Source organism: Trachypithecus francoisi, unplaced genomic scaffold, assembly GCF_009764315.1.
Source record: "Trachypithecus francoisi isolate TF-2019V2 unplaced genomic scaffold, Tfra_2.0 Lachesis_group12, whole genome shotgun sequence".
Taxonomy (NCBI): Eukaryota; Metazoa; Chordata; class Mammalia; order Primates; family Cercopithecidae; genus Trachypithecus; species Trachypithecus francoisi.
Window position 1 is genome coordinate 15563610 of NW_022681457.1, and position 15410 is coordinate 15579019.

The window sequence follows — 15410 nt, forward strand, 5'->3', positions numbered from 1 at the left end:
GCAGTGGCCTGTAATCCCGACACTTCAGGAGGCCGAGGCAGGCAGATCACCTGAGGTCAGGAGTTTGAGATCTGCCTGGCCAACATGGTGAAACTCCGTCTCTACTAAAAATACAAAAATTAGCCGGGCCTGGTGGTGCATGTCTGTAATCCCAAGTACTCGGGAGGCTCAGGCAGGAGAATCTTGAACCTGGGAGGTGGAGGTTGCAGTGAGTCAAGATCGCACCACTGCACTCCAGCCTGAGAAACAAGAGTGAAACTGTAAGAAAAAAAGAAAAAAAAAAAAAAACAGAAGAAGTGTATTTGAGAGTCAGTGTGTATTTAGGAATCAGAGGTCCAGGGTACAGCATTCAGGGGGCCCAGAGGTGGCCCGGAGATTGAGGAATACACACCTGCAGGCCAAGTAAATTGGACTCAAAGGTGCTAGGGACTCAGGAGGCTGCACCTGTTGGCCAGGTGTGTTGACAGGAAAATGCTGGTGCACAAAAGTTGCTAAGCAGGGCAGGCTGAGGCAGGCACACAAAAAAAAGCCAGGGGGAGCCAGGGCACAGTTCCACTAGGGCTGGGGGCGCGGTGGAGATGTCTGGTTGGGGAATCCACGGAATGAGCAGCCCAGAGACGCCCACTCCTCCCACATCGGGTCTCCGCCCCTGCTCCACCCAAGACCCTTTGGAAATCAAATAGAGGTCCAGGCGTGGAGAACTGCAGGCATGATGATCACGGGTATTGCAGCGCTGCTGTTGTGGCTTCTGGTGCTGGCGCTGGCGCGGTGGGGGTAGGATGGGTGCCGCGCTCAGATGCAGGGGTCCCTACCTCCCCGGCCCAGGCCACTCCCATTGCTGGGTAACTTGCAGCTGCAGTCCGGAGGCATGGACCACGCACTCCATTCCCTACAGGAAAGAGGGAATCGAATTTTGGATCCGTGGAGGTGGGGCTGGGGACTAGAACTCCTCCTGAAAGAAGACAGCTAAGGGCTTGTACTCTAAGACCCTGAGGAAGGACAGGAAGGATGAGTGCTCCGGGCTCCTGAGTTCTAGGAAAGGAGACTAGGGAGTGGAGAGCTTGGGGTCGGGACACTGGGTGGTAAGGAAGGAGCCCAGAGCAGGAAATCAGGTTGTGGGAAGAGGGGAGCAGAGGGTCTGTTCCCCTGATTCAAGGTGGGGAGGCTGAGTACTGAGGGCCCAGGAGCCCGACTCTGAGGGTGCAGGAGGCTGGGAAGCTGGACTTCTAGGTCCCAAGGGAAGAAGGAAGTGGGGGCCTGGACTCCTGGATCTCAGGGAGGAAGGAGCTGGGGATCTGAACTCCTGGGCCTGAGGAATGAGGGCCCGAGACGAGGACTCCTGGGTCTGAAGGAAGAGAGAGCTGGGGGCGAGGGCTCCGATGAGAAACCCGATGGGCACCAGCTGAGCACCGGCTCCCTGTAGCTCTCCGGGGCCCGGTGTTCACAGTGCAGCTGGGCCCGCGCCCTGCAGTGGTGCTGTGCGGCTACGCAGCGCTGCGGGACGCGTTAGTGCTACAGGCAGATGCCTTCTCCGGCCGCGGGTCCATGGCAGTCTTCGAACGCTTCACACGCGGAAACGGTGAGGCCCGGGCGCTGGCCGTGCCGGCCTGCACACCTCAGGCTGGGCCCGTAAACGGTAGAGGCGGGCAAATGGGGGCGGGGCCTAATAGAGATTCCAGCTAATGAGGTGCAAACGGCCGAGAGAGGGCGCGGCGGCGCTAAAGCATAAGGTTCGAATCGAGGTTCATCCTGCACCCAAGAGGAGAGAAGAGCCTAAGAGTCAAAGCCCGAGAGCCAGCCTAGGTCAGAGATCGAGCCCAGCAAACGCGGGGCCAATGTGTGGATAGGGCACTTACAGGTCTGGTAAAGAAGCAAAGCGCAGGAATTCGGCCGCAGGAGTCGGAGGCCCCGAAAGAGATGTAGCCAGTGACCTGGCGCTTCCTGGATGGGGCGTGGCCAACTCCCGGGCCCGCCTCCTTTCCTGTCCCTACCACAGGAATCTTGTTTTCTAACGGGCCGCGCTGGTGGACACTGCGCAATTTTGCAGTTGGAGCGCTGAAGGAGTTGGGGTTAGGTACACGGACCATCCAGGCGCATGTCCTGGAGGCGGCGGCTTGTCTGCTAGACGAAATGCAAGCCACCATCGGCGCGGCCTGGCCGGGAGGGCAGAAGGGCCTGGTGTGGGAGTGGCCCTTGGACTGCCAAGATGAGGCCACGGGAAGGTACTTGGGTGGAAGCCAGTAAGCCCATGGGGCTGGCTGGGGGCAGGACCACGCATTATGACTACCGTCCTGTTCCTACCCCCAGGAGCCCCGTTTGACCCCGTGAGACTACTGGATAATGCTGTATCCAATGTTATCTGTTCTTGTCTTCGGGAACCGCTATGGCTACGGGGACCCGGAGTTCCTGAGGCTCCTGAACCTCTTCAGTGACAACTTCCGCATCATGAGCTCCAGATGGGGCGAGGTGAGAGGGCCGGCCACAGTCTCTCCCTTGTGCGTCCAGCCTTATGCCAAATCCCGAGTACACAGACCTACCTACAGTGGATCATTAGAATGGGACAGTTAGATTCTTTGAAGAGTTCTAGGACCTCCAATATCAATGTACTGGTCCAATCTCCCTGAAGGGAAACTAAGACCTAGTGGCCTTGTCTAGGGCCCTTGTTGAGACCCTCTCTCTCCAGATGTACATTTGCCCGTCCCTCATGGACTGGCTCCCAGGCCGGCACCGCCGAATCTTCCAAAACTTTTCGGAGCTGTGGGTCTTCATCTCTGAGCAAATCCAACGACACTAGCAGATGCGGCAGCCGGCGGAGCCCCGCGATTTCATCAATTGCTTGACCAGATGGGTAAGGCGTGGTTCCCAGCTCCCTAAACTCTATCCATGCCTCCCACCAACAGGTGCCTGGCACACGGCAGCGCGTCTCCTCTGCCCACAGTAACAGCAGGACCTAGAGAGCCACTTCCAGGAGAGGTCGGTAATGATGACGCACCTTTTTTTTCGTGGCACCAAAACGAGTACCACCCTGTGCTATGGGCTCCTCATTCTGCTTAAGTACCCAGAGGTGGCAGGTCTGCGAACTGGAGAGACCCAGAATGGGAGGCTGCGGTCTGGGGATGGCTAGAGGGTCCTGGAAGTGCGCAGCTCACAGCCTACCCCAGCCCCAGCCAAGGTGCAGGAGCTGGACTGTGTGGTAGGGTGGAGGCGTGCCCCAAGCCCAGACGACCACGAACGACTGCCCTACACCAATGCAGTGCTGCTCCAGATCCAGCGCTTCATCAGCATGGTGCCACTGGGGCAACAGCGCTCACCCTCGACACCCTCTTGCACAGCCACTGTCTGCCCAAAGGTGCCCACTGAGTTTGGGAATCCTATGCCGGGCCCGGGTGCATGAGGTGTATTCCGAGATCAGCCAGAATCGGCGGGTGTGCACTGTGCAGACTGAAGCACAATCAGTTACTCCTGGAGCAGGATGGCAGGCCCGCCTTCCCTTCGGTTTTTGTTATTTTTTTTGAGACAGTCTCGCCTTGTTGCTCAGGCTGGAGTGCAATGGCATGATCTCGGCTCACTGCAACCTCTGCCTCCTGGGTTCAAGCAATTCTCCTGCTTTAGCCTCCTGAATACCTGGTATTACAGGCACCCACCACCACGCCTGGCTAATTTTTGTATTTTTAGTACTAGAGACAGGTTTCACTGTGTTGGCCAGGCTGGTCTCAAACTTCTTGACCTCAAGTGATCCATGCTCCTCGGCCTCCCAGAGTGCTGGGATTACAGGCGTGAGCTACCTGCCTGGCCTATTCCCTTAGGCTTTTAAAAAGGGCCTTGGATGGAGGAGGTGCCCGTGCTCACAAGCCCACAGGTAACCCGAGTTGCATGTGCCCCCAGGGCACCTTTGTGATTCCCCTGCTTGTGACTGCACACTGACCCCACTCAATTCAAAGACCCAGATTGCTTCAACCCTACCAACTTCCTGGACAAGGGCAAGTTCCAGGGCAATGACCCTTTCATGCCCTTTGCCTCAGGTACGGGCAGGGGAGGAAGGGGACCAGCCTGGACCGGCTCTGGGGTGCATGGTGCTCACTAGGCACCCGTGTACCTGGGAAAGCAGATGTGCCTGGGCGCAGGCCTGGCCCAGTTGAAGATCTTCCTGTTCCTTACAGCCACCCTACAGAGGTTCTGCCTGCTCCCTGTGGTAAACCTTGGCACCATCAACCTCACCTGCAGTGCAGTGGCCTGGGCAGTGTCCCCCCAGCCTTCCAGCTCCAGCTAGTGGCCTGCTAAGGTCAGGTTCCACTATAGTGGGCTCACTGGCCCTCAAACCTCCATACCCTCCTTGGTCAATAAAGGCCCTAAATTTCAGATGGAGTCAGATGTGTGCAGCTCTGAGGTAAACTTTTATTTCTTGGCTGACGGGACTTCCACACCCATGCTCCTCCTGGCACCTGTTACTCTGCCCAAGCAGTGGCAGCCCAGTCCAAAAGGTGCCTGCCATGGCCAAAGGGGTTGGGGAGTCACTTCACATTCCAGGCTGGAGGAGTGAGAGGGTTTGGGGGTACTCCTCCCACCCCATTGCCAGCAAGAGGCCATGACTCACCTCAGCCCCAAGTCCTGCATCCTGGTGGGAAGTGACAATGCCTCCTCCCAGCTCTCCACACCTAATGGGGTCATGACCAGACAGGGTAGGACCCAGGCCCCCAGCTTCAGTTGGTAACGGTTGCCTCCAAGGCTGCCCCCTGTCCAGGTCACAACCCCAGCCCCCATCATGGGGCAGCAAAGGTCTCTTCTCCTCCTTGGTCCTCAGCAACAGACAGAGCCCTCCACGCCAGGCAGGACAGAGGCAAAGTCAGAAGCAGCAGCGGTGGCAGGGAAGGAGCAGCCAATACAGGCCCAGGGCTCTCCTGAAGTCAGGGCAAGCTGTCTGCCATGCGGCTCTGGGACTGGCCACTAGGTGGGCGTAGGCGGCTGTGATACAGGTACTTGGACACCTTTCTGTCCTGATGCTGGGGGTGAGAGGGGACAGGAGACAGTGAGTCATCAGGAGAGGGACAAAAAAGCCAAGGGAAACCTGGGGAAATGGGGAGAGGACCAGGAAGAAATGGGGCTCCTGTTGGGGTACCAGGAGAGTGGACTGTCTAAGGAAGGTGGGCAGAGATGAAGAAAAATGAGTGGTGGGATTTAACAAGAGGCTGATGAGGGGGATGGGGTGGCATAAGGCCCAACAGGGCCCACGGAATAGGAAGGACTGAAGGGAGGGAAGCAGGTACCTAGCTGATACTTGTCTTTGGCTGCTGCCCGCTCCTTGGCATCAAAATACCAGACAGTGATGGCGTACCTGGGGACCAGGATGGTTGGACATCAGTTTTCTGCAATTCCAGCTACCATATCCATACATGCTAGGAGGCCATCCTTTCGAGCCACCCGGTTCTGCTCCCACCTAGGCCCCCTCTCAGTACTTAAGTCGCTCCCTAGTCACTCTGAGGCTCTGACAGGACATTGTCACAGGGGGAGTACCTGGGTGCCTCCCCAGAAGTACAGGTCATACCTGGTGGCATAGGCTGGCTTCACCTCGTGGGGGTTCCGCCGGTCAGACCAGAAAATGAGCAACCGGTCAAAGAGTGGTTCGATGTTGGCTACCACCGGCCGGCCCTCAGGGAAGATCTGCAGCAGGCCGCCATGCACCTGGGGGCAGGCCAGAGGATGAGGTTGGCCTGTCCCGCCAGGAGCAGCTGCCTCCCACGGAACCCGGGAGCCCACTAGGGGGTGCAGCATCCGCCCGCATCACTCCCTCCCACCCCTCAGGCTCTCAAAATGAATGACAACCCAGAGTCTGCATCACCATGGAGATGGGCAGGAAGCTACTAAAGACAGGAAAAGGGGGAAAGTGTTCATTACAAGGCCGGGTGGGGCTGGGCAGACAGCACCATTCCCGGAAAGAGGGGAGTTCCCATCACACAGCCAGATAGAGAGGAGGAGGTGCCATTTCCCAGGAAGACCAGCAGATTGCACCGCTGGCTGTATGCTGAGAAGAGGAACAGGAGAATGCCAGAATCTGGGCTGAAAGTGGAAAATGGAGTGGATGCACGCCCCATCTACCCCGGCCCCAGCCCTAGCCCTGACCCCAGCCCCACCCTCACCCTAGCCCCACCCTCGCCCTCACCCCTACCTTAACGTCCCAGTTCTGATTCAGGTAATAGATACAGGTGATGCAGCGCCCATCGCCGTGGGGATTGTCAACGTGCCTTACATACCCGAGCCCGTTGCCTGGGTAACACGCCACCATGGCCTGGCAGGGATGGAGGGAGGTAGGTTTACTGGGGCTAGGCAGGCACATCTTAGAGAAGCAGCCATGAATTACCTATTTTCCCACCCCTCCTTGCCCTGTTTTCCTTGGGTCAAGGGTTCCAAGTGCCTGCCCCAAAAGACTTTCTCCATTTTCAGCCAAAATCCCATCTCCAAGTCCATCAGAAACCTCAGCTCCTGGGCCTCAAGAGCCCAATCCCTCCCACACACATACCTGGGGCCTGGCACCCAGCTAGGGCTCAATTAGTAACAGACGGTTTGATTTGTTTCAAGATATCCCAAACCCTACCTCAGCTATTTCAGTAGAATAATATCAATTTAAACATTTTCAGGTGTGCAAGGAAGTGGCCTCCCAGCCCTAGACCAGGAATTCTTACCCTTGGCTGTGGAGTGGAACCCCCTGGGGAGCGCTGAGGTTCTGATGTACCTGGTCTAAGGAAGGGCCTGAAATTGGTAAAGGTTCCCAGATAATTCTACCATGCAGCAATGTGAGAACTGCTGCCCTGGATTACAAAGAATCCCCACTAAATTATCTGTCCCATAGACATCCGAACAGGAGCCAAAACCTACAGTCTGAATAGAAAGTGAGACCTAATTCCGACTCCAAGGATAATTTGCTGGACAACCCTAGCCAGATCCATCACCTGAATGGGCCTCAAATGCCTGAGGTGTACAACAGGGGTAATAAACACCTGCTCTGTTTACAGCAGTAGCAATTAACCCCTCTGAGAACATAATTTGGGAGGTTCTGGACCCCCATACCCCGGAGACCTAACAGGACTCATTCCAGGGCTTGATTTCTCTGTCTACAAGGTTCTTTCCTCTGCCTGACAGCTGCCACTCCCCTGATCCAGCCCTACCATGCTGCAGCCAGGGCCCCGGGATGTTTGTCATCAGGGAGCTGGCAGAAAGGTGGCTGAGAGGTAAAGGAAATGGCCCAGCCACCTCTGCAGACCCAATTCCCTGGTTCAAGTCTCAGTGCTGCCACATGAGCTGTGGCATCAGGCAGGTGACTTCCTGGTCTCAGGTTCCTCATCCATGGATCCAATGGAGCTGACGGCTATTTCACAGGTTGTTGTGGAACAAGTGAACAAGATAACAAGTGTCTGGGAAGACAGCCAGCTCAGTGCCTGCCACATGGAGCACTGGAGCACAGGCTGAAACGCCATTTAAAAATTTAAAAAGGTCCCTGTCTCACCCGCTGCCCAAAGTCACTGCAGTAGCAGACAAAAACGGGAGGACTGGCACAAAGACCCTTCAGCTTCTCCCCAGCCTGGACCGTCTGTCTTGACCTCTCCACCCGGGTACAACTCTGCTGGCGTCTGCTCCCCACAAATGCTCAGCTACACCTATGGGCCCAGCCCAGCAAGACAGCCCCAAGATAAACATTCATGATCAAACATCAGTGGCTGCTGCCACAACAGGATGCTTGCCAAGCACGCACGCCACGGCAGGCTGGGCTGCTTCAATCCTCACTCTCCCCAGGACGCCTCCCAACACATTATCCCAGGGCTAACCCTCTGCGGTGGATGTTAAGCTGCTCTGCATTAACCATGTGCACCCTCGTCCACCAGACCTTGCCCTGGAAAGAGAGGGCTGCCACCATCTACGGCCACCTAGCAGTGGGAAGCTGACAACCTTCTCCCTGGCAGCACCAGAGTACAATTAGTGAGAAGACCCCCGGAAAAACCCTACACCTCAAGATTCAGGAAGGGGCACCTTCTCTGCACTGCTCACTCCCTGTAGATGGGTCAACACTCTGAGCAACCACCTCACTGGGAGAAGAATTTGGCCATGGCCCAAGGAGGCTTGGAATCAGTAAGTTACTGACTAGAGATGGGCAAGGCCTCCCCAGTTAGGAATCCAATCAGAGATTACACTGATGATGCACGTGGATGGGTGGCAGGGAAGGGGTCTGGTGCTGCACCCTCTTCTCACCACAATTCATCCCGACACAGCAGCCAGAGCCCCTCTTCTCCAGGTCTTCGCTGCATCCCAAGAAAAGACGAATTCCCAGCCACAGCCTCAAAGGCCCCCAACCTCATGTGCCACTCCCATCACTCCACTCCATGCCTCAACAGGCTGAGCTCATCACCACCACAAGGCCTCTGCACTGGCCTGGGACACTCTCCCTTCTGACCCTCCTTGTTATTCAGGATTCAGAGGCCAAGGGTCACCTTGAGTACTCCAGCTGATTGTCCATTCCACTCCTAGCAACATGGCATCAGCACAGGCACCTGTTTACCTAGTACTGGCCTGGAAAGCAGCCACAGCGAAGCCCCTGGGGCCACGTCAGTCTCCCCAGTACCCAGTGCAGTACCTGCTGAGCGCACTGCTCTGGGCCTCCTCTGCACCCCAGCCCTGCTGTGTTCCCTCCTGTCCTGTACATTTTCACACAGCATCTCTCACCAAGCACACAGGACTCATGCAGAAACAGGAACCTGCTCTTTAGGGCCCCACCCTTCCCCCACATAGACACACCTTGGGGGTGAAAGCATCCTCTGGCCCCAAGGAAAGTATCTACTTCCTGCCCTCACAGGGGAAGGCCTCAGGAAACTTGCTCTCAACCCCTCCCACCTAGGGGAGGGGCAGGTGGGACCAGGGCCAGGAGCCTAAAGACTTAAAGGCTATTGGTGACAATGTGCCTGCCAAGAGACCCAACACCACTGAACACACCCCCAAGTCAGAAGCCTGTGACTGTCCCACCTCCAAGCTGCTCTTCAAGGAGTAAACCAAGCAAGGTGGACCCTCCCTGGGGTCCCCTCCGGTGGCCCTTGCTGCCAGTGGGAGTCAACTCTCTCCCAACTACAGGTCAACCAAGCACCTGTCCCCAGTCAAGGAGTTGGGGGAAGGTAGGACACAGGAGCTCCACTAAGAACGACTAAGAAGCAGATTCCCACTGGCTCTAGCACACCACACAGGTGATCCATGTCCCCACGGCAACTGCTGCGGCCCACCTCAGCACCCCACAGTCTTACCCTGGAGTCCAGCAGAGTCCAGATGGCGCCCTCTAAAAGCAGGCAAGCCTGGAGTTGTTTCTCACTGGGGAGGGGACGGCTCCTCCCCTATGTTCCCAGTCCAGCCTGGCCTATCCTTACCTCTGTAGGACAATTAGGGTCACCTAGGGCTAAAAAGGTCCAAACACTTCCCCTCTCCAATCCTCGCCGGGGCCCTGTCCCCAACCACCTGGAAGGTGGACACCAGAGGCACCAAAAGACAAGAGATCTGGCCGAGCGCAGTGGCTCACGTCTGTAATCCCAGCGCTTTGGGAGGCCGAGGCGGGAGGATCACAGAGGTCAGGAGATCGAGAGATCGAGACCATCCTGGCTACCACGGTGAAACCCCGTCTCTACTAAAAATACAAAAAATTAGCCGGGCGAGGTGGTGGGCGCCTGTAGTCCCAGCTACTCGGGAGGCTGAGGCAGGAGAATGGCGTGAACCCGGGAGGCGGAGCTTGCAGTGAGCCAAGATCTCGCCACTGCACTCCAGCCTGGACAACAGAGCAAGACTCTGCCTCCAAAAAAAAAAAAAAAAAAAGACAAGAGATCGTCTCCTTCTACTCTCCCCACCCCAAACTGCCACAGACTCGCTGGGGATGTAACCTGGTTTTCCTATTCTGTGGATCAGCAAATTGAGGCTCAGAGCAGTGTCCCATCTGGGCCACTCAGCCCTTCTGGTCTCCCCCTGACGAGGACAACAGCCAACCTGGTGTGAAGATGCTGGGCCAGGGAGGCCACTGATCCTGCCCGCACGGAGCCAAGCCCAGGGAGGGGCCGGCTCTGGCTTAGCTATCAAGTAACGGGAGGGAGAGGGAAGTAGAACAAGTTCCAGCTGGGGTGGGGAGGAAACAGGCCTTGGCCCCGGGGGAGCCCTGGTCCCTGAGCCAGCTCCAGCCTGAGAGGAAAGCCACACAGAGGCAGAACCCAAGATGGGATCTGCAGGAGGAGGCAGGGGACATCAGGAGCTCAGCCTCACACCTGCAAGGCACAACACAGCCCGTGCCATCGGCCAGCCAGGCATTGCTGTGTTGAGCAGTGGGCACTCCCCACAGGGCCCTGTCCAAAGAACACCAAGCCCTGTACTCAAGGCCAGGCCCCCATACCACCTATGAAGACGGTGATCCTGTCAGCATGCCCGAAGGGCCCTGTGGACCACTGTCCTGTGCTGGGCTCCTGACCCCAGGTTCCTGAACAGGCAGCTGGAGGCCATGAGGCCTTGACAACTGCCCGGAAACTCCAAGCAAATGAGTATTTGTTTTAAGAGAGGATCTGCGGCCTCTGTCAGATTCTCAAAAAGACCCAGACTCCAAAATACAATTAAGAACTACTGTTCTAAGCAAAAAGAAAAAGGTACTAAGAACAAACACATAAAGGCAGAGGGAAGAGACAAACATGGGTAGGGAGGAAGTGACACACAGGATGGGGGGAATGGACGGCAGGGACTGGGACAGGGAAGGGTGGGAGACATTGGGATGAGAGGTCCACCTGGGTCAGCAGGCAGCGACCCAGTACCAGCCCCAGGAGACTGTCCTCAATGCAGATGCCACAGTAGGGACTCAGGGCACAATGCAGTCCAGGGCCAAGCACTGGGCCTAGCGGGCAGCACCCCTTTCCTTCCCTCAGCCCAGGGCTCACTCATCACCACCACCCTCCCCCTTCTGCTTCTCCTCCCTGGGAGACAGGATGGATGAACCAGAGACATGGGCCAGCAAACAGGGATGGACAACAGGAGCACAGGGAAGGATGCGGACAGGGACAGACAGCAACAGAGGACGGACAAGTGAACTGTGTGCCTGTCTACATCACCGCGCTTGGTCTGGGGCCCCAAACAGACACCAGGAGGCCATGAACCCCACCAAGGCCCATGCTGTGAATGTCAGCAACTCTCATGAGTTTCTTCAAGAGGGTTCCTGGCAAAATCAAGAACCACTGTGGCTCCAGGACAAACTCCTAGCTTACAGGTGCACACATTAAGGCCCACAGGGAGGACAAAGACCCCCCGAGTCCCCACAAGTGAGCAACCCACTCCACTGAACTGCCTAAACCCAGAAGCCCCCCAGAAGCCTGTCTCCAAACCCACTGTGCTCAGAGCACTGAATGCCAAATCGGGGTGCTGCAAAGCCCCTCCAAAGAGGCCCCCACCTAGCCTTACCTTGGTGCGCCCGTTGATGACATAGCTGCCCAGCCGCCCTGCGCAGTGGCGGATGACGGCGTCCACGTGGGCCATGAGGGCACCAATGCTTCGGCAGCCTGGTTCATGGCCTTCCACCCAGGCAATCTGGTCCCCACGGATGCTGCGCGGCGGGATCGCCCGCTGGCTCACTAGCTGCCCGTCTCGCAGGCGCCCACCCCGTTTGAGGGCCTCCACCTCGGCCAGCACGCGGCTGCCCAGTGCTGCCCCCAGGAAGCTGTCCTTGACGCAGATGCCATAGTACCGCATACAGGGCACGATATAGTCCAGGGCCAGGCGCTCAGGTGCAGAGGGCAGCGCCTCCTCCATCAGCCCAGCACTGGCCTCACCACTGCCACTGCTGCAGCCGCAGCTCATGCCACCCTCCCGCTCTGCCTCCTGGTTCTCTTGCCTGGCCCAGGGCCGCTTGCTGGGTGAAGGGGCATCCCCACCATCCTCGGCCCATTTCCGTTTGGGGGCCTCAGGCCGGGCGCCCTGGGCTGCCAGTCGCTGGCACCCCTTGGTGACCAACGCTGCAGCGCCTTCACTCTGCAGCGGCCGCAGCTCACCACCATCCTGCCCGCCAAAACCGTCCCGAAGGGGGCTGGCAGTGGTAGAGGTGGCTGTAGCTCTGGGAGTCCCACTCCCCGCCGAGGCCTCACTAGGCACTCCTGGACAGTGGTAGGAGGGGAGCAGGGGACAGGGCAGGTAACTCTCCACCCCCATCCTGGCCCGGCCAGGCTCCAAGGGCTCTGATGAAGACCCTGGTAACTGAGGGAGAGCCTGACTTAGGGGCTGCGGCTGGCACGGGCTGTCCATGGCAGCAGTGTCTTCATCCCCCGGGCATGGAGGGCACCGCCCGGGCCCATGGTGCCACCCTCCTCCGCCTCCTCCTCTGCCTCTTGATGCAGCTGGGGGCCACCAGGCCTGGCGTGGGGCAGGGTGAGGCAGGGCAGACAGCAAGAGCTCTTCTCGTGCCCTAGGGGTTGCTTGCTGGTCCCCAAGTCCTCTGCGGTCCCTAAGGGCTTGGGAAGGGACCCTTCAGGGTGGCTAGAAAAAGGAAAAAGAAAAGGGATGTGAGAGGAGCTAGAGACAGGCAAGCTGGGGAAAGAGGGGATAGTATGGGCAGGAGTGGGGAAGACGACCAGGACAGACTTGACTATAGAGGTCCCCCAAAACCTGCGGCCAAGTCGGGGAGAAGACCCTGAGAATCTGGAGGTGTGAGTCCGCTGACAGATAAGGGACAGTGATAGGGAAAGGCTGGAGGCCAGAGGCTGGGTAGATGACCCTAAGACAGAGGACTGTGGTGCGGGTTGTGGGACGCGGTAACCAAAGACAGAGAAAGGAGGGCTGGAGTAGAAAAGGGTGGTGTGGAGGGGTGGAAAGGAGGGAGTTTGGAAAATAGGAGGGATCTGCCTCGGCGTTCCAGAGAGAGACAGAGAAATGTGGGGGATTCTGAGAGAATCAGAGTTGGGGGCGGGGGGGGTCAAAAGACAGAGGAAACTGGGGAGTCCAAAGACAAAGAGAACGAGGGGCCTAGAGACAGAAAAACAAACCGGAGGGAAGCTGGGAGGGAGGGCCTGGGACGGAGCGGGGCGGTGGGGTCGACCCGAGCCCGACGGGAGGAAGCCGGCCGGGGGCGGACACACGCCCAGACGGAAGGGAGGTCCCGAGACTGACCGAAGGGAGGGGCCCTCGGGGAGAGGGTCCGCGGCTGCAGAGGGAAGGACGGAGGAGGGTGCACGCACCCGGAGACAGGACGAGAGAAAAAGGCACCCTCCTCTAGGGCACCCCCACGCCCCCAACCCTGGACGGGCCCTGAGGCCACTTCGGAGTGCAGTAGCGACAGGGACAGGGCCTAGGGGCCGCTCGGACCCCCTCTCCTCCCCCTCCCCTCGGCCTCCGCCCGGCGCGCGCTCCCCGCCCCCACCCCACCCCCCCAACGGCCGGCACCCAACGTCTCCGGCGCGCATCCCCTCCCCCGCGCCGCACCTACATCCCCTTTACCGGGGTCGCCCCGGCAGGCCACGGCGGGCGCCCCCACACCCCGCCCTGTTCGCGTCGGCGCCCCCGCTCCGACTCAGTCTCCTCCCGCTCCCTTCTCGCCCCGCGACCTCCTCACCGAGCTTTTTCCTCCGGCCCCGGCGCCGCCGTTTGTGCCAGCCGCCCTGCGCCGCACAGCGCGCCATACCCCGCCCCCACCGCGCGCGAAGCCCCGCCCCGCCTCGCCCGTTGGGCACGTGACCGCGCCCCCGCGGAGGCAACGGCGCCTGCGCAGACCTGAGCCGCGCTGGGCGAGGAAGTTCGGGACAACCCCCCAGTCAGGGAGAAAGGAAACAGGGCCCGCCGACACGAGGTTCATTTGCATCATCCTCCGCCCCGCCCCCTTTGCACGGGTGGGGGATCGCAGTGTGAGGGGCCGGGTCTGAAGGGGGCGTTTCCTGCATGTTGGAATCAAGTGGCGTTGGCGGGGCGGAGCACGCAAATGATGTGATTTACATGGACAGGCCCACCCCGCGTTCCCCCCCCAGCGCGGGCACCGGGTTCGGCAGCGCGGTGCGCGTGACTTCATTTGCAGGGTCAGCTCCTCCTCCTCCTCGCAGCCCAGGAACGGGGGTGAGAGATGGAGAAATGGCTGCGCAGTTAGTTGGGAAATGTATGTAAATTCGCACGTCAGTAAGTAATTTACATAAGTAGCTTTTATAACGGAGGAGAAAAAGTGCGGGATGCCCTTGAGAAAAGGGAACACGGACTAGAAGGGATGTTGTACCAATGTGTATTTTCAAGACCCGCTCCGCCCTGCCCCCTCGGGACAATCGTGGGAATCAGAATAAAGAACCAGGGAAAGTCTGGGCAACAGAGTGAGACCTTATCTTTACACAAAATTTAAAAATGAAACAAAAAAAATCCACGGAATGCTAGAGTTGGGAACATTTTGGGGGACTAAGGAGATAAGGTCATTTTGAATGCCCCGCCCCCTCCACCGTAGCTCTGGAGAGCTGGGACTCAAGGCTCCCGCGGGGTCGGTAAGGCGGACGCGGAGGTGGGAGGGCGACGAGCAACTGGGAGTGTCTTCAGGGGGCTGCACCAGTCCCCAGCAGGACACCTGAGGGCGTAGGGCGGTTCGCGTGAGCACAAGGACATGCATACTGGTATCTACACATGCGTGAGGATTGCACAAAAACCCGCAGTCCTCAGGGCACACACAGGGTTCATAGCCACACAAGGGTGTTTCTTGTTTAGTTTTGTTTTTGAGATGTGCCCTTCTGCCCAGGCTGAAGTGCTGTGGCACGATCACAGTTCACTGCAGGCCCAACCTCCCAACTAAAGTGATCCTCACAACTCAGCTTCCGGTGTAGCTGGGACGTCAGGTGTGTACCATGACACCTGGCTAACTTTTTCTGTTTTTTATTTTTGTAGATAGGGTCTCTCTGTGTTGCCCAGGCTAGTCTCCAACTCCTGGGCTCAAGTGATCCATCTGCCTTGGCCTCCCAAAGTGCTGGGATTACAGGCATGAGCCACCACACCTGGCCACACATGCGTGTTTAAAAGGAGCCAAATTCACACCAAAACACACACAGACCTCAGGGGCACACATGCACAGGCACACAAGCAGTAGTGAGTCACCGCCTCTGATTCTCAGGCATCAGACATGCACAGACCCGAGGCCCACCTATAGGTCCAAATTCCCATCCCTTGGCCTTGATGTCCCAAACAATACCAGCCTCACCAATACAATCACCAAGGCCACAGAGCAGTTACAGCTATCAGCGTCACACACAACCAGCACACATTCCTATAGACATCATCCCATACGCAGGTACTGGAAACATGTACACGTGTCACAAACACAGGGACATCAGCATGTTTACACACTTGAGCTTAAAACACAGATTGTCACAAACCGTCCACACAGTACCAAATTCCCTCCCTCCACAACA

At 58.1% G+C, this 15410-nt stretch overlaps 1 protein-coding gene across 7 annotated transcripts; it reads right to left on the reverse strand.

Annotated features, from left to right (window-relative positions):
- Positions 1–297: 297 nt before the first annotated feature.
- Positions 298–13706, reverse strand: EGLN2 (egl-9 family hypoxia inducible factor 2). 7 transcript variants are annotated; one of them, XR_004440575.1, is made up of 8 exons: positions 13592–13706; positions 11452–12519; positions 6164–6283; positions 5543–5679; positions 5265–5332; positions 4595–5000; positions 1857–2537; positions 298–1749 (listed from the first exon to the last, which is right to left on the reverse strand). XR_004440575.1 is itself a non-coding variant. In XM_033224926.1 (6 exons), exons 2-6 carry the CDS (start codon positions 12286–12288, stop codon positions 4945–4947), a joined length of 1218 nt encoding a protein of 405 aa, XP_033080817.1. In that variant the 5' UTR covers positions 12289–12519; positions 13592–13706; the 3' UTR covers positions 4374–4944. The 7 variants fall into 7 exon arrangements, 5 of the variants coding, with proteins under 5 accessions (XP_033080817.1, XP_033080818.1, XP_033080819.1 ...); XR_004440576.1 differs by lacking the exon at positions 1857–2537; XM_033224926.1 differs by lacking the exons at positions 298–1749; positions 1857–2537 and having other exon boundaries at positions 4374–5000.
- Between the last annotated feature and the right edge of the window lie 1704 nt (positions 13707–15410).

Excerpts from the sequence above, each read along its gene's own strand:
- EGLN2 (XM_033224926.1), bottom strand. The coding sequence starts at position 12,288 with ATGGACAGCCCGTGCCAGCCGCAGCCCCTAAGTCAGGCTCTCCCTCAG. Across the intron at positions 5,680-6,163 it reads ATCAGAACTGGGACGTTAAG|GTGCATGGCGGCCTGCTGCA; the intron begins GTAGGGGTGAGG and ends GCCTGCCCCCAG. Across the intron at positions 5,001-5,264 it reads CAAAGACAAGTATCAGCTAG|CATCAGGACAGAAAGGTGTC; the intron begins GTACCTGCTTCC and ends TCTCACCCCCAG.